This window comes from Boleophthalmus pectinirostris, unplaced genomic scaffold (assembly GCF_026225935.1).
Source record: "Boleophthalmus pectinirostris isolate CB_2022bp ecotype Guang Dong unplaced genomic scaffold, ASM2622593v1 HiC_scaffold_8, whole genome shotgun sequence".
Classification (NCBI taxonomy): Eukaryota; Metazoa; Chordata; class Actinopteri; order Gobiiformes; family Gobiidae; genus Boleophthalmus; species Boleophthalmus pectinirostris.
This window is the reverse complement of record NW_026571515.1, coordinates 29,345,985-29,368,515: the sequence shown is the minus strand read 5'-3', so window position 1 is coordinate 29,368,515 and position 22,531 is coordinate 29,345,985. Positions and strand designations below refer to the sequence as shown.

Genomic DNA, 22,531 nt, shown 5'->3' with positions numbered 1-22,531 from the left:
ATCAAAATGCCAAAATGTAAATTCTTTGTCATTTAAATTTTATAACTCCATTGTAGGGGGGTATTTACTCCTATAGGGTATTAACTGCTAACACAAAACATTTTTAGATCACCATGTTACCAAAAACAACGTATTGACATGTTTTATGAGTTTCACTTTTAGTTTTGATGCTCTGAATCTAGCCTCCCTTTTGTCCCCACGATAAGTCACTCCCCCTTCAGAGTGCTATTACAACACAACTGGATTGCACTCGGCTAATGAAACTACTGCACATTGCATTGCATGTTGAGGTTTGCATCATGTTTGGACTGCCATAAGCTTGCAAGCTGACCATGACAAGGATCTGTACAAGTCACCTGTAAGGAGGGTTCAAAAACCTCTTCAAGGATGTGGGAACATTATAACATTGTAGAAAAATATTTTTGTTTAATACCCCTTCTTTAAATCTTCTTTCCAAGGAGTGTTAAGAGTCTTGACTTAGTTTTCCTATTTGACACAGTTTATCACAGAATATTTTAAGTGCAGAAGATTATTTTACCCCCATCTTTGGTAAAAGTAAAACTATTACTTGCGTCACTGACATACCTACTATTTTTTGGAAAGTAGATCAGTGCTGTTGCCCTTGCAGGAAACTCTTCTTCGCTCTCCACTTAGACTGCACCCAACAGACACTTTAGTTTTCAATAGGTTTATGTCCTTTTAACAAATCATTCTATACATTTATCCTTGTTTGGGGCTGACACTTAAAGTTCAGCTGTGACCTCTTGTGACAGGATTACCCTATTTATGTTTATTTCTGTTTTCTTTTTTTTCCCCCATATTACTACACACTGCCCACATGCAAGTTAACCCCCTGTGCTTTTCTCATTCATTGCTCCATAGCCTTCTTAATTCCATCTTTATCTGCCATCTGTTTTCACCTCCTAGTTTTTTCCCCCTATGTTATCATTCTAAAATATCTCTGTCCTTATCCACGGGCGCTGGCAACATTTTTCTATATATTTTTGGTGACACACAGGGAGTCTGCTGTGCCCACTGACCTGATTCAGGGTGGGAGACAAGCCTAACTAGAAGTCCAACTAAGCTTTACAACAATACAACAGAAGAGGTGGCATGGATGACTGTGTTCCCTCTGTCTAATGAAAAATAAATGAATATAGATTTTAATCTCAAGCCAGACACCAGCATGTGATTGGAGAGGCTCTGATCCATCTGTAATATTGTGTTTGTTAAAGCCAGTGGGGCAGGGTGTAAGGGTGCCTGTGAGGGACAAATGCTGATTGTCACAGATAAGAGATTTGCTCTGTGGGTTAGAGGTGGAATGGGATCCTGTTCCTCTCCATGTGTGATCAAGGATGCATTCACTTAAAAATATACTCCACCCACTATTTGAGCTATTGAAGAGATAAGGTTTTGTTTGTTGCGATACAATGTCAGATTGTCATATTGAGATCAAATATATTTTTCAATGTTTTATCTGGTAGTCATTTTGTCACTACTATATATTGTAACAAAAGAAAATCATTTCTTCTACATGTTTGAATGTTTTTCCAGGTATATTTTTACTAATAAAAACAAGATAAGTAAATTGTATTGTGGAACATCTCAGGAAAATTGATAACATCTCCGTGGTTAACCTAAATGCAGAACAGATATGATTACTATGTTCATTTGTTGTCTCAGCTATAAACCTTATCTTGAACTGTGCTGTCAAGTGTTTTGTATGAAATGATAATCTAATAGAATCATTGGCACTAGTTTACAAAGTAAAAAAGGGGACATTTTGGAAAAGTTGAAGAGATTTGTTTGTGTACAAGTAGTAATAAACCAGAGGTATGTATTCTAAAAATAAATTTTGCTTTTATGTCATTTATAAGATGAATTCTAAAATAGCACAGTTTCAGTGGACTGTATACAGGAGTAATCTGTCATTGGTCCCAAATATATTTTTAAATAACTTATGAAGTATGTGTGGGTGAGTTTCTGCTCAATGACAGCAGCTCAAGGTGAGAGTGCTCATTACTGTCTCCTGCTGGTAGGGCAAGGAGACAAGGTGCCATCAAAGTCACATGGCACGCAGGGAAAGCTACTTTAAAGTGGGTCACAAACCTTCTGTGCCTGTCTATACATCATTCACATTCATTGTCTGTGCATTCTATGGGGACTAGTTTAGAGTTTGTACCATTTGATGTCCATTATAAATCATCGCAGAATAGACCAGTAACAGACTTGATCGATTCAGTCTGGGAGGAGAGGTGCTTCACATGTAGACAGGCAGAAGACTTGGTGCTGATGTTGGGATAATGAGTGCATCCCGGCTGCCTCTCTACAGGGAGTCTAGTGCTGGTGGAGGAAGGAGATAGGGGGCCCAGCAGGGGGGTTATGGGTATGATTCTGACACTGACTGACTGCGGAGACTTGACTGAATCTGTGTGATCTGTTGCTGTAAGGGAAAGGGAGACTCAAGGGAGGATGGGTAATAATGCGTATGTGGTGTGCCTTCTGGCTGTCATTGATAGTGACATTGAGGTTTTGGCTGTGGCTTTTTGCAGTTTGAAGTTCATATAAGATGCAATGTAAATGTCTATTAACATTCAAATATTCACATTATTCCAGCACCTTTAGATGACCCAAGGACATGTCAGCATTTTTATACTGATTTCAATTCAGATTCAAAATTATTTTAATGAGAAAACTCAACATTTCCATTGAGCGACTTCCACTCTGTAGTCTTTACAGCGCTGATGAGATAAGACATCCCAGATTCACATATAAAAGTTAAATTTTGCTTTTTGATTTTGTGATTTCATTACAATTATATTTCCAAATATGATTTTGAGTAATAATGGTAACAGACAAAATATGTTTTTTTTTGTATAATTCTTGGTACTTTTTAATTACAATCCACCCAAAATCAAAATGTATTTATGAGTTAGTTTGTTAGACTGTTTTTTGATATTTACACAACAGGGCATAATGGGAGTGTACTAAAAAGGTGAATCAATTTACAGTATTTGGGTTTGCTTTGTTTTGGGCTAAATGAATCAAGCCTGTGTCATCATCACCTTCATCGTCATTTTTTCCCAAACTTCAACTCCAAACTTTGCTGTGTAGCTACACAATTAAGTATGGTTTTAGTATGAATAGGGCAGACACATACAGGTTTGTAGTGAAACCATGGAAGTGTAAAAGCCATTATTATTGATCCGTTTTTGTTTAGTATAGTTTTTATTTGAAGGGACAATATACAGGGACATTGAACTTATCAAAACACATATGTTCTACACCAGATTATAGCTAAATAGCGGTTTCCATCTGTCCCTATTACTTTTCTTATGCAGGGCAGTTCCGTATAACAATTTTTTTCATATCATGTAACCTTGTGTAGCATAGCTTATTAGAATATTGGTTCATTTCTAGCCAGCTCTAATGCTACTTCCCCATTTACCTCTCTCAGTTCCTGCTTACCCTTCCAAATACCCTCACAAATATATATGAAGCCTTCAGTGTGGTAGTCAACAAGTTTAATTTTCACCTTGTCCAAAATTGCAAAGTGTGTATTACAGCAGTTTGTAACCTGTCATTAACCTCCAACTTGCATCCAAAATGGTATCTCTCTCTCGAAGAGCTGTTGAGGTGAAAGTACTTGAAACCATATGGTACGTGACATAACAAGTACATTCCTGGAGTTCTTTCTCCTGTCACCAGTAATTCAACTGCACTTTTGAGCTCGTACCTCAGACAGCATGGCCTCATCCCTGTCGAATACCTCAAAGTGTCAGAATAGTTTTAGAAACAGGTGATGCTCGCACTGTTCCTGACTGTATCTGAAATGTAGAGTTTCTGGTTAGGGGCCAAAATACTTTTCAAAGTACTTAATGTGACTGTAGTCTATAGTAAATTACATCACATGAGGTGCAATAACAGGTTACAACTTTAACTGCTGACATACAGTATAATGACCATATACTGACACAAAGCAAAGAGTGACAAGTATTTTTGGATGTAATATGTATTTGTGTAAAACTGGAGGCATTTTGTAAGGATTAGTGCTTGGATGTAGATTACAGCATACTAATCCTACTTACTCTTGTCAAAATTAATTAACTCATAGACTAGTACAAGTGCCTTAGTCTAGACTTTTAAGAAGTATCGATGGATGTTTGGCTGGTTGCCTTGTCGCATGTTCCAAAAATGCCTCAGCCGTTTGCTATTCGGATGGTTGAGCAATAGGGTAGTCAATGTGGTAGGGAAGTACGCAAAATGCTAAATATTCCAGTAAAAGTACTTTTACTTCAAAAAAAAAATAAAATAAAATTAGTACAAATGGCATAAACATCCCCTGCAAAAGTGCTACTTGAGTGTTAGGATTGTCTCAAATATAAATCCAGAAATTTTTGTAAAATTCAGCTTTTCAGTTTTCAATTTTTTTATCATTAGCTGAATATCTGAGCTATAATATACAGTATGAGCCAAAAAAATGTATTTTATGGACAGTGTAATCTTTAAAGTTATTTGTCCTGACATCTATGATATAAAATGCCATGAATGCTATTAATGGTTCTGCTTTGTAGTACTACTGTTGTGACCACTTCCACACCAAGGTTCAAAGGTCCTTTGCTTATTAATAATAATCTAAAAGCAGAACACCTTGCTTCTTATAAAGTCTGGCCACTACTCACCTAAGGTTCAAATTAGAATATTCAAGTAAAATAGTTTTCATGTACACATTTTTATTGCACCCCGGGAAGCAAAAAATATCTAGTTACAGTACTTTCCACCTCCTTATTGCTATACGTCACCGTGTTGTGAGGTGGGGGAGGATCTTAGGGTTGAATCTGGTTCGACAGGTGAGCTCACAGGTGCAGCTCCTCAAGTGCACCTGGACCAGGCTTTGTGCGACTGAAACGCTAGAACAGGCTTTGAAGCACTTCCCAGGCTGTGTGTATGAATTTGTGTGTATGAATGTATGTTTGTGTGTGTGTGAGGGTGTGTGTGTGCGCGTGTGTGTGTGTGCGTGTGCGTGTGTGTGGTTGTGACAAAGGCTAGTCTCGGTCAGGCCGGGGCAGACGGGGAGGGCAGGGGTAGCTGTGATATTGATTGGGCTTTTTGGTAGATTCCATTCTCTCGCCCTTTGGACTTTGGACATGTGAGACTCAACACACGGAGCGGTCAAGGTAAAAGCCTTACGACTTACGCTTTCATTTTTACAAAATGTCTATTAAAATTGGCAAATACTCAAAAATTCTTTTATGAGCAACAGAAGAGGGGAAAACATTTAAATGTTAATGTTGCCTTGCCACTGCAAATCATCAGCCTGTCAGTGTGCAGGGAAATACTCTTTTCTAGCCAAAAATAACACATTTCCAGTGTTCATTTATTTTATTGTGAAAATTGCTTCATATGATATTTTTCGAATAAACAAATGGCTAGATTGTTTGTTTGGTTACACAGGAGCTTACACACAGTTGGGGCACAGGAGAGAATAAAATCTGGGACTGTACTTTTTATTTGTGAGTAATATTTGATATTTTGGAGATTCATATGTAAAATGTACTTAAATAATGCAGTACTCTGCAAATAACCACATTCAAAATTGAATCTAACCGCATACCTTACAATCTAGTAGTCATCTATCATAAATGTGCTATTTTTATTCCATTTTAAAGACACAGTATGGTGAGACTCTAATTTCATTAAGTCCTACAGTCAGAGTATTTTACACTTGCAAAATCTAATTCAAAAACATTGGTGTCAGCTCGTCTCTCTGCTGTATCATCAAGTTCCTGTTTGGTGTTAGACTCTGGCTCATAAGGGCACCAGGTTTTCACTCAGGTAACCACGGCAATTGTTTCCATAGGTACGCTCACCCCCCTTTTCTCTTTCCCATCATGCTCCTTGTCTTGGAGGTTTGTTTGCTTTTCCCAAGAAGGACCCCGTCAGTCTAGGGTCAAAGAGTGCTTTACAGGGCTGTCTGTTTCATAGGTCAAGCGTTTCCTTTTTGACTCACTGCTGACTCTGATTGCAAAAAAGTCTCCAAACTGCAATTTTAAAGTGCAATTTTAAAAAGAGAAGCGTGTCTAACTTGGATATATATTTTTTGTATTCCTCTGCGGATAACAAAATGGAAAGGCAGTGAAGGTGCTACATGGAGCAGGCACCGTAACGGTCTACATTACAGACTATGGTTCTCGTAGCTGCTGCCTGGAGCAGAGCTGACAAATACCAAATTAGATGTGCCAGGGATGTGTCCAAGGCCTGCTGCAATTTTAGGCTATAATCCAGTTGGGACTGAAATCATGTGACAAATCCAAAAGCTTCAAATAAACAAAGAGGTTGTTCAGAAATAATGTTTTCTGGTCTCTATAGATCTCCTTTTTGTCAGTTGAAACCATACTTCTGCCATATACTTTTTTTTATTACTGTACATGTTAACTCTTTCTGGAGGCATCTGACTTCATCTTCAAAACTTCCCAAAATGGGCTACCAAACAATGAGCATATTCATTAAACAATTTTATGCTCCACAGGTGTGTAAACATGTAGTTTTGTAGAGGAAAAAGAATGATTTTATATTACCTGAAGTGAATGTTCATTCTGTATTTATATCACGTTTTTGGGCTATTTATTGTTCAAATGGCACTACATTTGTTGTTATCTTAAATGCCTGGCCATTAGTAACAAGGGACCAAATCAAATTGCAGAAGAACCATGTCTTTGTCTTACAAAAAGGTCATCATGAATACATAGAGAGGCACACAAAGATGTAGTCAGTAATGTGGTGCGATAGTGTAGCGCAGTGTGGCAGAATCCAATATGGCTCCCAGTGTGTGCTACTAGTGGCATAGAGCAGTACCAATGCATCTCTGTGTCTGTGTGATTCACTTAAAATATACTTAAACACATGCTGAGTCCAAGGTCATACCTGAAGGAGCTTATTCTGAGGAATTTATACAGCTGTAAGATGGTGTTTTTCAACATAATACTGTGAGGAAAAGGTTTATTCAAAAAGGCAATCGCTGTATTAAGTAGATTAGTGCTCTGTTTCAACACTAAAGGCTTGATATTATGCAATACCATTTTTAATGCACAATATCAATATTAGTCTTGACTTTTATTGCTGACAATGACAAATAACATTGTTAACTTGATTTCTTTCATATACACAAATTGTGCAGTCCTGTGACCAGTGATTCTGGTTTACTTCCAGAATTGCTCACCAAATGCTCTCCTTGATGCAACCATTTAACAACATATGCAATGAAATGCAAAAAGAAAAAAAAATCTCCTTGTTAAATCATGTAAAACTTTGGAAATACATTAAATTATAGATCATTTTGTGTGCAGTAGCTAAATATAATATTTTTGCTTCTCTCTCCAGACCTCCCCCCGTCCTCCCTGCAGTACCAAAACGGACAACCAGAGTACCTGTGCTCCCCGCGGACGCCTAAAAAGAGTCCGACCCTCAGACCATGTCACGGGAAGCCAGCCCTGAAGCCCCGCCCTCAGCCCTCCTCTCCAATCAAACCACCCATCTCTCAGAAACCTCAAGGTAACATTCATGTACAGCGGCCAGCATCATCTGTACACAATCATCATGAAATTCAACTGGAACTAGAAGAGTTATTTAAATCTGGATATGTGTCCATGAAATTAAACTGGAAATTAGAATACTTTATCGGACTATGTCTTGAATGACAAACCATTGTAATAGGCCTAATTTTGCTCCAAATTTCCAAATTATATTAAGACAACAGGATCATAGTGCATGGTCCTGTAGCCTTTTGTGGGCTTTGGTTAAACATAAATACTTGCCAGTTATTATACTTTTAATTCAACCTGGTTCATAATTTTCTTTTCTTGATGACAAATGCCAACTCATTCACATAAAAAGTTAATTCCTTTGGGCATTTGGGTCAAGACTCAATTGCAACAAGAGAACAGTTTCTCATGAGGGCTGATATAGAATACTGGGCCTGGGCCATTATATTTCAATCTGACCCACATAATAAACAACTATAGAGAAATATGCACCCTTCAGAGCTCTCTTTCTCAGTCAGATGTTTCAATTCAGAGGAAGTGCTAATATTAATGGCTCTGACAAATGCTCACAGTTCCTGCCTTTATCAAAATCCATTTGATACAAACTTTTCTGCTGTTAAAGAACTTTTTTAAGCATGCAGTTTGCAGAATTTGGGTAAGTCTGACAATAATAGAAGTTCCCTTTTTTGCCTTGGTCTATTTTTTCATTTTGCTGTGTAACTGCATTGACGGCTGTGCGCATTTGCATCAGCAGCATCCTGTTCTGAAATAAGGAAGTGAACCGGCAGTAGCAGCTCAAAGTCTCGATCTGCACAGCCACTAAATGCTTCTCTCTTGGACTAACTGTCTCATGATTTTGTGGATTACATTTTTGAGATTTTGTTTACCATGGAGATACAACTGGGACATCTATGGACTACTTAAACTGCATAGTGCTATTGTGATCCTAATCCTGTTTTTTTATATTGCTTAGTGCCCCCTAAGCCGGCGCACCTTCTTGCTCTTGGGCAAGACAAGAAACCTAAGAGGATCCCTCCAGCTCCATCCAGACCTCTGCCTGCTCCACCTCCTCCTCCCAAACCCAAGCCCACCCTCACCCCACCGCCTCCCATCGCAGAGCCCCCAAGAGAGGTCCAGAAAGTGGGGTTGCTCATAGAGAAGTTTGAAAACTCCAGGTAAGAAAGCATACAGTATGCAGTATGTGTTTGTGGTAGACATGACAGTACTGCAAATCCTCCACTTGCAATTGCCACTGAAATTTAAATTTTTTCTTCAACCACATATAATAGTACTTCAGCCACATATAATATTACTACTGATACTACCTGTATCAATATGGTACTGATACTGATACAATGGCTGTTGTAATTGCTACCTTTTTACTGAAATTAGCATCTTGCATCAAAATACACTAATCTTCTTTATTTTATTTTAAAATTAACGTTTTTTCTTGTCAAATTTAGTTTCAAGATTTAGTTATTTTAAAAAGTATGTATTGTATAAGTATTAGTAATAAGTATAGTTGCATTAGTAGGAACACATTGTTTGATTTCCATGTACTGTAATTGTACTGTAACACTTTATATCCTATCCCTCATGTAAAAGCATGTCTCATTTTCACTTTGCTACTGATTTAACATAATTTTTACCCTGTAATAATTGTTATGGTTCTGCTTTTTATTCTACAGGGTTCCCATCCTGGGGGTGCTGCCACGCTCTCAACTGCATCTGAGTTTGAGGATGGACACTGCCTCTGACATCACTTCCTGTGGGCCAGACTCCATTGCCAAGCTATCCACAGACTCCTCCCCCTCGGTGGACCCACTGAATCCCCTTAGTGACCAGAACGGAGACGAGATGCCCGAACTGTCCCGCCTCTCCTCGGTCCACATTAGTGACACCCAGCTGGACAACTGTTCTGACGTCAGCGTCCGTTGCCTTGATGACGTAGACCAGGAAGTGGACAATCCTGATGCTACGGACCAGAACGGCAAGATTCCGAACCGGGACAGTGGAATAGACAGTCCATCTTGCACAGTAGAGGGAGAGGTGTTCCCGAATGAGGATGCTATAGATGAGGAGCATTACGATAGCGTGACAGAGACAGAGAGCGTGTCGTGTTGTGTGGCTGGGAGCAAACGTGACTCTACGCAAGACGAGGACAGCGATTTGGACGAAGGCAGCAGTGGGGAGATTCAGTCTTTGACAGAGACAAGTGGATATCTTTCGGAAACACAAAAAGTAAGTATATGTGAACATGGAGTCTTTAAGCATCATGAAGTACCAAACCTGATTAGTTTGCCTTAAGAAAAGACTCATGGCAAGATGGAAGTAGTGAAATAAATCTCACTGTGGAAATTCTCCTCTACAATTCAAAATATATATTTTTTTCTTCTGCAATTATTGTTTGGCATTGTTTATTTTAGCACACATATATACATTATATAGATTCATATATACATTCTCAATAATACAGCCATATTTTAAACAGTGAAACAAATCTTGACTGAGGTTGTTCATTTTTATGGACATTATGTGTGGCAAAAATGTATTTACATTTTGGATATATTTAATTCAATAATGGAGTTCAATAATGTCTTACGAGTATAAACAAAGAAGTGGTGTTTTCAAAGCATAGTGTGTGATACTTTGCATTTGAAGAGAGATCTGAATCTAAATTCTGCATGAAAGGTATTTTAATGCACAAAACTGGCCAAGCCTTTATAACTGACCACTGCTTGAAAAATGAGGTTTTACCCCTAGTTCGTCTCTTAATTGCAGCTTACATCATAATTTCCAGGAATTTCTATCACAAGTTTAAAAGCTTGATCAGAGCCACTCAGCCTTTCATGTCATGGAAAAACAGCCCTGCGTCTATTATTATCTCAGGTTGAGCGAGTGGTTTCAAAGCAGGCCTCATGTAACTGTATATACCATCTCAGCCGCACACAATTGACTTAGGTGTATTTAAGATGTTGCATAAAACGCATGTGTCTAAAAGCAGTGACTTAAGTGTGTGTCAGAGGCATAGCCCTTTCCATAGATACAGTTTCAGCTCATATATTGATTGTAAGCAACACTCTGGCTCTAATAGGGTTGGTGGTCTGTTGAGTCTTCAACTATCAAGTAATCGTAGTTTCAACAAAGTGCTTGGAATGGGCCAGACACAGAGGAATATGTACAGAGATAATTAAAACTAGTATGAAATGTGCACCATTGAAAGTATTTTAAAGTTGATATTTTTCTGTTTATCACATTAGACATTTTACCTTCTTTTCTTTTACCTTCAATGCACATTACTTAAATATTACTTTAATATACTTTAAATTAGCAAATTAATAATAAGTAGGCCTAATAGTTCACAGACAGGTTAGTACTGATGCAGTAAAGTAAACCAAAAATATTGTGTTTATGCCACCCACAACTTTGAGTCTGCCCACATACTTCAAAACCACAGTAAAGGAGATTGAATTGTGTGGTAGTACTCCCCTCTACTACTGCAGTACTCTCCTACAGTACTGTGGTCCTAAGGCATTTGTTTGTGTGAATATCTGTGACACTGCAGCTGACTGCTTGAACACTGCTGATGACAGAGGATGTGGCTTTTCTCTGCACCCTGCGAGACTTAGTATTCTGTTAATAATTCTATGTGAAAACCTGCAGATGAAAATGAGTGAGACAGCAGACAACGGATGTGAACTATTCTGACTGTGATAATTTACCAAAGCTTGTAATGAGCTTCTTCCACTTACATAATATGAAGATTTTGTAAGAGGTACACCAGACAAACAATGCCTGTGCTGAAATGTGAATAGGTGCTGCAAACATCTTTCATTGTAAATGCAGAGGTAGAAAAAAAAGGGTGGGACAAGACATGAAATTGGGTTCATGATGACAACTAGACAAGATTTTGACATATGTAGTTCACGATAAAAAGTTGTGCAGTCCAAACTTTCAAACAGGTGTAACTTTTAAAAAAAAATTATATTATTTTTTGTTGATTATTGTAACTTTTCATTTAGCTATTTTTTTGTCTGTGCCAAATGTAAACACATGGACAAAAAATCTCACAAGATCATTTTCCTCATGTGTGCACAATCTTGTGGGAATATTATCTCGCGACATCCTGTAGCACGAGATCTAGTCCATCCTTAGTAGAAAATTTGTATTCTTATCTTAGAATGAGCAGAATCACCTCTACGCAAATTACTTACTTTACACAAATCTTTTACTACTCTTTCCAGTGTTCCGAGGCTCAAAAGCTGCTGAACATCGCCAAAGAGCTGCTCCACACTGAAGAGGCCTACGTCAAGAGACTTAACCTCCTGGACCAGGTAACACTGTCACCGCTGTCTCCTATCAGCCCTGTACACACGCCCTGTAATGACTGTGGCACTACTCCATTTAAATACATCCGGTCTGAATTTCAGTCTGGTGAGTGTGCCAGTGGTTTTAGTGATTGAGATCAGGGCTGAGCTGGATTAGAGGTGCCACTAGACGACATGCCCTCCTCAGATGACAGGATTATGTTGAGAGTTTAAACAACATCACATGAGGAACAGCCAGACTTTGCGTGTGCTAATTTTAGACATATAAAAACAGCGTTGTCACCACTGGGCATTGTGCGTCTCAAAAGATATGTTAAAAAAATATGCTTACTGAGTGCTGTAGTCTGGAGTTTAATAATAGAGCCAGTACAAGGACAAGGTCTATGGTGGCTTGGATTTTATGCTATGCCATGAGACTATTATTGGCCATTAAGAAGACATGTATTAGCAAATTAACAGTGTATTTGTATAATTTTAGAACAACTGAAAATAATTTCTTCTATTCTGGATGATTAAGAACCATACATCATGCTACTATGACAATATTTGTTTAGTTATGTTGAAATAATTTACATGACAGTTTTAATTTGAAAAACATGCACTAGACCTTACCAAATATATTGTATGTATATACCAAAAAAAAAAACTGTTGAAAATATTATGTCTGAATTAATGAAAAATAACACTCAAGTAGTGCAGATTTTAGATAACTAATGATAAAAATTGGTGTGACTCTTGATGTGGGTAAAGGTCACATGTTCCCAATAAGAGAAACATGTTCTGTAGTTGGTTCACTGTATTGAACAGCTCTACTCCATGTGGTTGTGCTCTTCCTCTTTGTTCATTGTATGTAGTACACTGGTGCAGTACTGCCTAAGCTCACACATGTTAGTTTATCTGTGTGATGGCAGACTGGTGCCAAACTTCCTGTTATTGTCAAAAAGCTTTCAGATGCACTTATTTCTGTGGAAACATCAGTGTACCCATTTATTTGCTATATATTATTTGTTTGACTATTAGTTTATGATGGAGTTTTGAGTAGATAACTGTGATTATGGATAAGCTTGATATTTATGGTAACACTCAAAATGTGGAAGTGGTGCTTTCAAAAGATCTGTTTTTAAATATTTTCTCGTAATATTATTCAGATTCATTCTATTTGCTTTGTATGTTTCTTACAGCATAGTAAATGTGCTAGAAAATGAAAACATTAAAAGTGCTTCGTGTATCTTTACTGATGGTGGGCCTGCCACCTGCTTGTCTCCATGGAATATCCCTCAGTAGGGCATTTTCTTTATGGAGTAAGAGATGCTACCAAGCCAACTTACAGCTCAATTCTGTGGAGAGGCAAGTACATTCACTGTAAGAAGACTAATTGTTTACATTAATACAACCAACATGAAAATGAAGACAATCAAGTTTCAGACCACCCCCCACCCCCCCACCTCCACCACCACCAGAAAAGTTACATGGTGCATCTTTAAATTTCTGTAGATAAAACTAGCATATTTCTTGTTAAATAAGAAACAAACAAAAAGTGTGTCAGATATTTACAGCAAGCTTATATTCTGTCTTAAACATGTTCCTGGGTGCAGGGATCCCACCTTTTGCATTCATATGTGCTGACTTTGGAATCTCCGGTCTCATTCTGCCTACTGTTACTCCCTGCAGGTATTTTGCACTAAGCTCACGGAAGCTGGAATCCCTCAGGACGTCATTACAGGCATCTTCTCCAACATCTCCTCCATCTATTGCTTTCATGACCAGTTCCTCCTCCCAGAGCTCAAGACACGCATCACCGGAGAATGGTAGGGCACTGGGGCTATTATACCTGGACAGCTGTGACACACGAGGGGCAGAAATCACTGTCAGGTCAGGAATAGGCTCAGATTGGGGTTGGACTTTAAAAATGAGAGCATGTTGGTGTATTTTTTTTTTTTTTTTCAAGCAGGAAATGCATTGCTCTTGTAGCTTTGTGCCAACATCATCAGTTAGTAATGTAGATAATTACTTCTCTATGTGTTTTGGAAAATCACTTCACGTATGGTTTAACTGTGTTTCTGCTTTTCAATAAAATAATGTGATTTAAAGTTCTTCAGTGCAACACAGCTTTTGCATCTGCTCTGTAAAATCCAACAGCCATAACAGCATAATTGGATCTGCCAGGTGAAATGGATAGCTGACTGACTCTTCATCATATATTAAGCAGCATGTGAGCAATTTGTTGTTTAAATTGATGTTTTAGATAAGCAACTGAATATATTCTAAAATAAAGAACAGTAGTGATTAATTGAGAACTAACATTTACATTGGGTGTAAGTCAAATGGATAAAAATATCATTTTTCATTATGGTAGTCATAAAGTTATGTCCTATCGGTGTATGTAACTCCACATTTGCTGTCTACTGCTTATAGGGACTCAAATCCACGCATTGGAGACATTCTCCAGAAGCTGGCTCCTTTTATGAAGATGTACGGTGAATATGTGAAGAACTTTGACCGGGCCATGGACCTGGTCAACACCTGGACACAGCGGTCGTCTCAGTTCAAGAGCGTTGTACAAAATATACAGGTATAATATGCATTTATGATCTACACTGCAAAATAGAATTAAAATGCAGAATAAAAAATCATTCAGAATGTGTATTTTGTTTTGAGTTATTTTAATAGTTCAGCTTTGGTAACACTTTACTCTATTAACTAACTAGTAACTTGGGTTATGTGTTGGTTACTACAGAAACAGGAGGTGTGTGGAAACCTGACGTTGCAGCATCACATGCTGGAGCCGGTGCAGAGAATTCCTCGATACGAGATGCTGCTCAAAGACTATCTGAAGAAACTGCCTGAAGACGCCCTGGACCGCAAAGATGCTGAGAGTAAGAGTTTGTATATGACAAATGTATTTATATTTATATTTATATTTATTTTTAATTTTTTACAATGGGTGATGAATAACACAATGTTCCTATAGCGGCAGTAAGTACAACTAGTAGTTAGCTCTAGTATAAGGAGTAAAGATTTAAATAAGATATAATGCTACATAATGCTACAAGTTATAGGTTTGACATTGGGTTATTGTAAACATGCCTAACTGTGCTCTCATAGTATCCAATTTTAATCCGAACATTGTAGTAAGCATTTTGTGTTTTAGGTCTCAAATTGAATGAACACTTAATCACGTTTTGGCCTCACTCTCCTGCTGTGTTCCTTTGCTGCTCTGAATAGGACATGATTGGGACAAATGACTGTACCTTGAGTCTGTGCTACTGTGTGAGATCACCACTGATGATGAGCTGCACCAGAGGCAGAGTTTGATGGACTTGTGTGTGTGTGTGTGTGTGTGTTTCAGAGGCACTGGAGCTCATTTCCACTGCAGCCAATCACTCCAATGCAGCAATCAAGAAAATGGTGAGTCCCATCCCACCATTCCTCATTTACACAGCATGGGGCTGTTCTCAGAATGGAGAATATCATGGTGATGTCATTCTAGATTGGGCAGGAGACAGGATGATTCTGAAAAAACAAAAAGAAAGTATTAACTTTTATTTGTTAGCATTATTAGAAATTGGATACTTTCGCACAAACACTGAGTGAAGTATAGCATGTAATAGACTAAATTAATTTATTTTTATGTATTAACTTTAATGACTGAGTAAATACTATTAATAAACGTGATAAAACAAAGCAAAGAAGAGTAAACTTCAAATCTAAAAACTGCCAGCACATATTATCATATATTTTTGTTTCTCTTTCTAAGAATTTCATATAAATGTATTTAAACTGAGCAATACTTGGGGCAATAGTGGCCAAAACACATTTAACAGAGTCAAATGAGTTAAAAAAAAAACCAAACACAAAAAAAACGAGTCATATTACACTGGGTTCCAAATCAGACAAAAAGGGCTCTCTCATTAAAACACAACACTTCATTGGAATAGAGCAGCAGTTATAATATTTTTAGAACATTAACAGTAACGTGAAGCTTGTTTAAGATGTTGTTGACAGTCAACAATACTTGACATGTGAAGGAGGTGAACTTCAGACAGGAAGCTACCATTTCCTGTTTCATGTTTCACAATTTATCTCATTCATTTAAACGCAATGGATGTACAAAACCATTACAGTGGGCAGTTATATTCTTTATTGATCTTACCATTACTGAAGAACCCCATAACATATAATATTCCCTAAATTAACCTAGCAGCAGATAAGTTCAGTAAATATGTCAAATAAATATATTGGGTTACACTTTAACTAGCCTCAAAAAAGCATAAAAAAGACTGAATTAACAAATAGGTTTAGTTTATTCAGGCTTAGTAACAGCTTAACTAACTACTAATTAAGAGGTTAGGTCTTAGTTTTAGGGTATTAATTAAGTAGTTTTATGTTTTCTTCTATTTAATTGAGTAACTTTTCTGGTGGAAGGTCCGTCAAATGCTTTTTTTTGTGGAGATATTGCTTTTTCTGGAATGTTTCAAAGCATTGTAATAAGCCTTTTTTAGCATCATGGAGACCAAACCAGACCAAGTTATGGGTCAGACCTGTGGAGAGGTAACCCCTTTCACAGTCAGAATGCCTATTTTTGGTATTTTTGAGCTATAAAATCATCTCTAATTTTATAAATCTAAAGTAGAACTGTTTATTGTCATACTGTGGAACATTCCAGGCAGGACAATGACATATCCATAGAAACAAGCAGGTGACGGACCGTCAACCAAAAAGTTACATAATGCACCTTTAATATACCCTTTTGTTGTCTGTGATTTTTCAGGAGAAGATGCACAAACTGCTGGAAGTATATGAGCGTCTTGGAGGTGAGGAGGACATTGTAAATCCGGCCAATGAGTTCATCAAAGAGGGACATATCAAGAAGATGTCAGCTAAAAATGGAACAGCACAAGATCGATACCTCTACTTGGTGAGTTCAATATCAGATGTCTGCAGTACAATATTATAGCTATGTTACTGTAGTATTATTGACTGAGTGGATTTCTTTCAGTTCAACAACATGGTGCTATACTGTGTGCCTAAACTACGGCTGATGGGGCAGAAGTTCAGTGTTAGGGAGAGGATTGACATTGCAGGAATGGAGGTAAGGTTTGATTTAAATTTTCTCTAGTTTATTTTTTGTTAATACATGTTTTTATTTATATATTTGGTATATCATACACATACTTTTGTTGAATCTGTTTAAACGAAGTGTTTTATGTATTATTTATATATGCTCAACAGTCCTGCCCACATCATGTCCAATGTCCACTCAATTTCCATTAATTTTCCTCAAAGACTTTTTTTTAGGAAAATTTACCAGCTATGTGGTACATAGTGTTCATGATGTGATAATTTTTCATCCTAACATAATTTTTGTCAGTTTTTATCCACTATACTATTTTTATTGGCCAGTAGCAATTTAAAACTCTCTTCTTCTTGTTCTTTCTCTTTGTTTATCAGGTGCAGGAAAATGTGAAGCAGAATCTTCCACACACTTTCGCCATTATCGGCAAAAAGCGTTCACTGGAGCTGCAGGCCAGGTATACAGCTGCACATCTGGATCAACACTGCTACATGTGGCAGAAGTTAGAAGTTCCAAAACAGAATATTGACTTTACAATTGTCATAATAGTTGTTGTGCAGAAAAACAAACTGAATCCTAATAATTATTATTTTTCCTATTTGTACATGGAGTTAAAAGTGATTCTTAATTGTTTTGTAGAGAGTATAGCCCACATAAACGTACCTGGCGACTGAGGGGTTACACAGACATTTTATATGACATTTAGATTAAATCGCACATGCTTAGATTATCCTACTTTGATCCCTGTAATCATTATTAATTAACCCAGAGTGACATTCCCAAGCAGTCGTTTATGGTCGTAGGTCTACAGATTATAATAATGATTTCTTCTTTGCTTTATAGGACGGCTGAAGAGAAGGAAGACTGGATTCAGGCAAGTATCTTACACATTGTACATAATAGTTGTACTGTAATTATAGGTAGCAGTAAAGAAGATGGCTCAGTTAGTTTAAATATTAAATACATTACAATTTTTAAAGTCTTCAGCACTTGGCAGTTTTAAGTATATTTATTGTGCTTATTAACAGTGTATGACAATTAACATATTACTGTGAATATATATGGTTACAGTTAAAGTTACTGTCAGTTCATTTAGTCCAGACATTGACAGTTTTGAAACTTCTTGTATAAGTCATGCACACACACTGTCAGTGAGACTGCTACTTCCTGTGCTATAATGAAACCCTTTCTCTGCTCTCGTGTTGTTTAGGTGATCCGGGCCACCATTGAACAGCACAAACAAAACAGTGAGACATTCAACAAAGCCTTCAACAGCTCCTTCTCCAGAGAGGATGACCACATGCTTGACTCACCGGTCAGTCACTTCCTCATTCAAGTTAATTTCTTATCTGTTCAATGAGTCAATTAGTGCCCCATCCTGTGTATAATTTATCATCTGATCCTCTCCATAGAATAGCCTTTGTTTGCCCTTAACATTTTCCCATCTTTGGAAGTGTAAAGACAAGTCATTCTCTACACAGCTGCACATGTACTGTCTGGAGTCTCTTCTCCACGACTCTTTATGACCTAATAGGGAAAACTTTAAGTGTATACAAAACTCTATAGAGCTCATCTGACCCACTTTAGGCCTGTCACTACTGGAGTTTGGCCAAAGAAACAAGACTTGTGCATTTATTTGTGTTTTACTGACACCTTGTGGTATGTAGTAGGAAGTGCAAGACTAACATTTGCTGTCTTCAACAGGGCCCATGGAACACTTCAGTGGACTTAGAAGGAGGCATGCACGAAAGAGTGAGTTGAAGAAAAAAAAAAAATGATGCCAAATAATAATTGCTTAATAGCTACAACCTCAAACAATTTAGTATAAGTTTTTTAAACTTCATCCTACTCTTTTTGAACACCAGGTCCCAAATATGTTCATGTACATATAACTATTTTTGTTATTGTTTTTGAATTTTGTTGTGCCTGGCTCAAACAAATAAAGAAATAAGAAATTAAATCTAACATCTAAAACTGTATGGTTGAAATCAAAGGTTTTTCATTCTCTCTTTAGAAAAGTTCAAAGAAAAAGGAAAAGGAGAAGCAGACGTGTAAAGGTTGCAGTGAAAGCTTCAACTTCACCAAACGCAAACACCACTGCAAGTCATGTGGAGCGGTGAGTGCAGCCGTCAGGAGTAGTTAGATTCAAAAGTGAGAAAATGTTCAGAAAGTGTAAACTGTGTCTTCTACAGGCCATCTGTGCCAAGTGCTCCAAAAGTCTGGACAACAAGACGAGCCGCGTGTGTCCCGAGTGTTACGAAGCCAGCCTCAGTCTGGAGAGTCTGGGCGCCACCTTGGAACAGAAACGCAAAGTGCCTGAGGTAAGTCACACGCATTTGTGAACAGTATAATCATGCTGACTTACTTTAACATTGTGTAAAGGGTTTGCCACAATCAGGCTTTTAATGAAGGAAACTCAAAGCTCACAGTTGGAAATCAAGTGATTTTGTTGTGATTTGTACATTTTAGTGTATTTATACTAATGTATATGTCTATTTATTTGATTGACATGCACGCAAGTGTTACATTTAAAGAAAATTCCATGGAGTGGAAAAAAAGAAAACTTGTTAATTGTTAGTCCATACACCTCTTACATATTTGTTGGACACAAAGGGTAAAATTTGAGTATTCAGATAATATAATAACTTCTTAATGAGTATTGATGATTATATGATAATGATGATACTGATTATTATCTTAATAATTTCTTACTTGTGTGACCACAGAGGCAGATATCCCTGACAGCGGAGAACTGCATACTGTGTGGCCAAATGCAGCTGCAGGACAAAGGAAAAAACTGGTCAAAAGTGTGGGTCGCTGTCACCAAATCTGAGCCTCTTGTGCTTTTCCTACAGAGCAATGGACAGGTATGGAACTGTTCTCTTTCCTTCTATTGTGTAGCCACATGTGTTTCTGTTATTCTTCATTTTTACATCTGTCCAGGACTACACACATGTGCACCACATTTGCTCTGTTAGTACTGCTGAAATGGCAATACACTGACATCCAGTATTGGTTGAAAGTTTAAAACATTTAATATGAGAAACTACTTAAAATGCAAAGCTCCCACATTTCAGTCCATTGTACGTGTGTCTACATAATATATAGGCTTATGTAGTATTTAAAAAAAAGTTTTTCCTCTACAGGAGTCTAAAGGCGCTCGGGCGGTTCCTCTTCCTGGGTTTGAGGTCAGCCTGGTGTCTGTGTCGTCGGGTGAAAAATCTGAAGTGAAACATGGCCTTCGCCTGAGTAACTCACAACAGACTATGGTCCTCAGTGTCCCGGAGGCAGACCAACAGGGCAGGTGGGCAGAGCTTCTGTCCCGAGCAGCACGAGGAGAGATACTCTATCCTCAAGATACACCTCCCATAGACCTGACTGAACACAGGAAGAGCCAGTAGCGGCCATTTTGGACTGCCCTCTCCCTTCCCCCTTCTTCTGTGTCTAAAGCACAGATTACTTGAAATCACTTTACCTTGGCACTTTTTTGTTGTATTTCTCCTGATCGGACCACTCCATCCTTCCTAAACCACTGCAGTCTTATGTTAACAACCACACGCTAAATTTATCTTCGTCAGGAACCTATAGCCACCATCACCACTGTGTGTGGTTAGGATATTTTATTTGTCAGTGTTTTGTCAGAGGAGAACTTTGAATTTGTAAGTTTTATTTGTAATATAGCTGATGAAATTTCTTATGTGTTTTTCTAAGATGAAGTTCAACATTATGCTATAATTGTGTTGTGAAGCATTAACTTGTCCGTGTGAATGTTCTGAATGTGTGAGAGTGGGATGGGGTTCCTTCCCATTGTTATTACTATTATATTATTATTGTTGTAAGTATTGAATGCTAGTGTAAAAACCCTGTGACACCTCTCTGTCCTCTTCACATCTGCTGGGAATGCACAATCTAATGCCTAATGTGTAGTTAACATCCCTGAACACTGTTCATTGGTTTCAAGCTATGGTAGCCGTCCTCATAGCAATGATCACATTTAAAATATACCTTTTTAATAAGAAAAAAAAATCCTTAAAATCGGGAAGGAATTAATTGCCTGAAATCCATGAACACTCTTTCTATGTAGGATTGAGGTTAAGGGAAACTTAAGTTACGTCATTCTTTTTCTGCAATATATGTTGAATAAATAGTGAATATATGGTGAATAATAGCCCATCCAATCCAAAGTCTAGTGAATGGCTCAGTGAATAAAGTGACTGATTCTAACTAAAACTACAAAAATGATCCAGGGATGTCAGGTACACAGGAAGCTCAGATTGTGCTGCTGGTAACGCGTGTCAGTTCAGAAGGTTTTGTACAGTAATTGTATAGTATAGTGCGTGAAGAAATAGTAAAGCCGTTTTAACTTAAGATAAGCAGATATGATGTACTTTTGTGGCTGGCCACCTGACACCCCTACTGTCAGATCTACTTCTGTTAATAATCCGTAATAAACCTTTTCAATAGTTTTAATGCACAGCCAAATAATTTGTGTTCACACTCTAGATTTTGGTCAGATGGAGAAGCAGACACCTATACAGCTCTATAGAAGATTTGTTATTTTTGAAAGAAATATTGAAACCCTTGATCCGCATTGATGTTGAATCTTATCTTATTTGTTAGGGATTGACTCCGCAAACTGTTTTTTCAGCTGAAAACATTCTCTTTGGTCTTAAATAATGCACAGATTTTTGAAGCTATTTTGAAACTGTAATTTCACTTAAATGTTAAAAGAGAAGGGGTTTAACCTCGTTTATGCGGATAGGCCCAGTAATTACAGAACAATGTCAACAAATCTAGAGTGTGACAGTAACAGCAAATTCCACCATAGAATTCCGACCTGTCCTCCAGCTCAGTTTTAAACTGTAGGGATTAGACTGCATTCATCTGACAGGCACAAACCCAAACAAAAATGGGCACAAGGTTCACAGTGTTTTCTCTGTCAATATAAATAAACACAAGGGATTTTTTTTTTCCACAATAGCTTCAGAATGTCGTGCCATTATTCAACACCAGGCGTGCTTGTTGTCAGCTGAAAGGAATTTAAACCATGAGATTAATATGGCAAATTTGTATAGCAAATCTCTAAAACTGTTCCACAGTGAATCACTTATAGAGTTATATAGGCTCTTGCCCTCCATCTGAAACCATGACATGCCAAAGTCTGGGACGTGAATGCCACCTACTGGACAAAATGGCTGCAGGTTCAGTATCTCAGTATTATACACATGCTGCAACAATCCAATAGATTTTACTCTGAGTTTGCATGCTCCTGGTGGTTGTTATGGAAACCAAGTACTGTACTTTTAAAGTCCGCTCTGCCTTCCCCCTGTGCCCTGCTCCTATCTGCACCAGCCTTTAAGCAGAGTTGCAAAAAATTCTTCTACATTGGATTTCTGCATGTGAATTCACTCATATTTATATACTGTGCTTTTGCAAACTCCCACTTTTTATGCTTCAGAATTCATTCTTGTCATACTGTAAGTGAGCAAGAGTCAACTTTTGAGTGTTTTAAATGGACTGTGTGGTGTGGAGGAGCAGTCAAGCATATCATCAATAAACAGATCTTGTACGTGGTTCATCCAGACATT

At 37.7% G+C, this 22,531-nt stretch overlaps 1 protein-coding gene across 1 annotated transcript in view; it reads left to right on the top strand.

Annotated features, from left to right (window-relative positions):
• Positions 1–22,527, top strand: part of fgd (faciogenital dysplasia) — a 58,535-nt gene extending 36,008 nt beyond the window's left edge. The window contains exons 2-19 of the mRNA XM_020929735.2: positions 7,381–7,551; positions 8,515–8,716; positions 9,230–9,782; positions 11,786–11,875; positions 13,541–13,677; positions 14,285–14,441; positions 14,607–14,745; positions 15,219–15,277; positions 16,641–16,787; positions 16,869–16,961; positions 17,321–17,400; positions 17,787–17,817; positions 18,154–18,258; positions 18,648–18,695; positions 18,958–19,059; positions 19,136–19,264; positions 19,670–19,810; positions 20,090–22,527. Of these exons, the coding sequence (XP_020785394.1) occupies positions 7,381–7,551; positions 8,515–8,716; positions 9,230–9,782; positions 11,786–11,875; positions 13,541–13,677; positions 14,285–14,441; positions 14,607–14,745; positions 15,219–15,277; positions 16,641–16,787; positions 16,869–16,961; positions 17,321–17,400; positions 17,787–17,817; positions 18,154–18,258; positions 18,648–18,695; positions 18,958–19,059; positions 19,136–19,264; positions 19,670–19,810; positions 20,090–20,344 (2,639 nt within the window). The 3' untranslated portion in view covers positions 20,345–22,527. The remainder of the gene's footprint in view (positions 1–7,380; positions 7,552–8,514; positions 8,717–9,229; positions 9,783–11,785; positions 11,876–13,540; positions 13,678–14,284; positions 14,442–14,606; positions 14,746–15,218; positions 15,278–16,640; positions 16,788–16,868; positions 16,962–17,320; positions 17,401–17,786; positions 17,818–18,153; positions 18,259–18,647; positions 18,696–18,957; positions 19,060–19,135; positions 19,265–19,669; positions 19,811–20,089) is intronic.
• Positions 22,528–22,531: the final 4 nt, after the last annotated feature.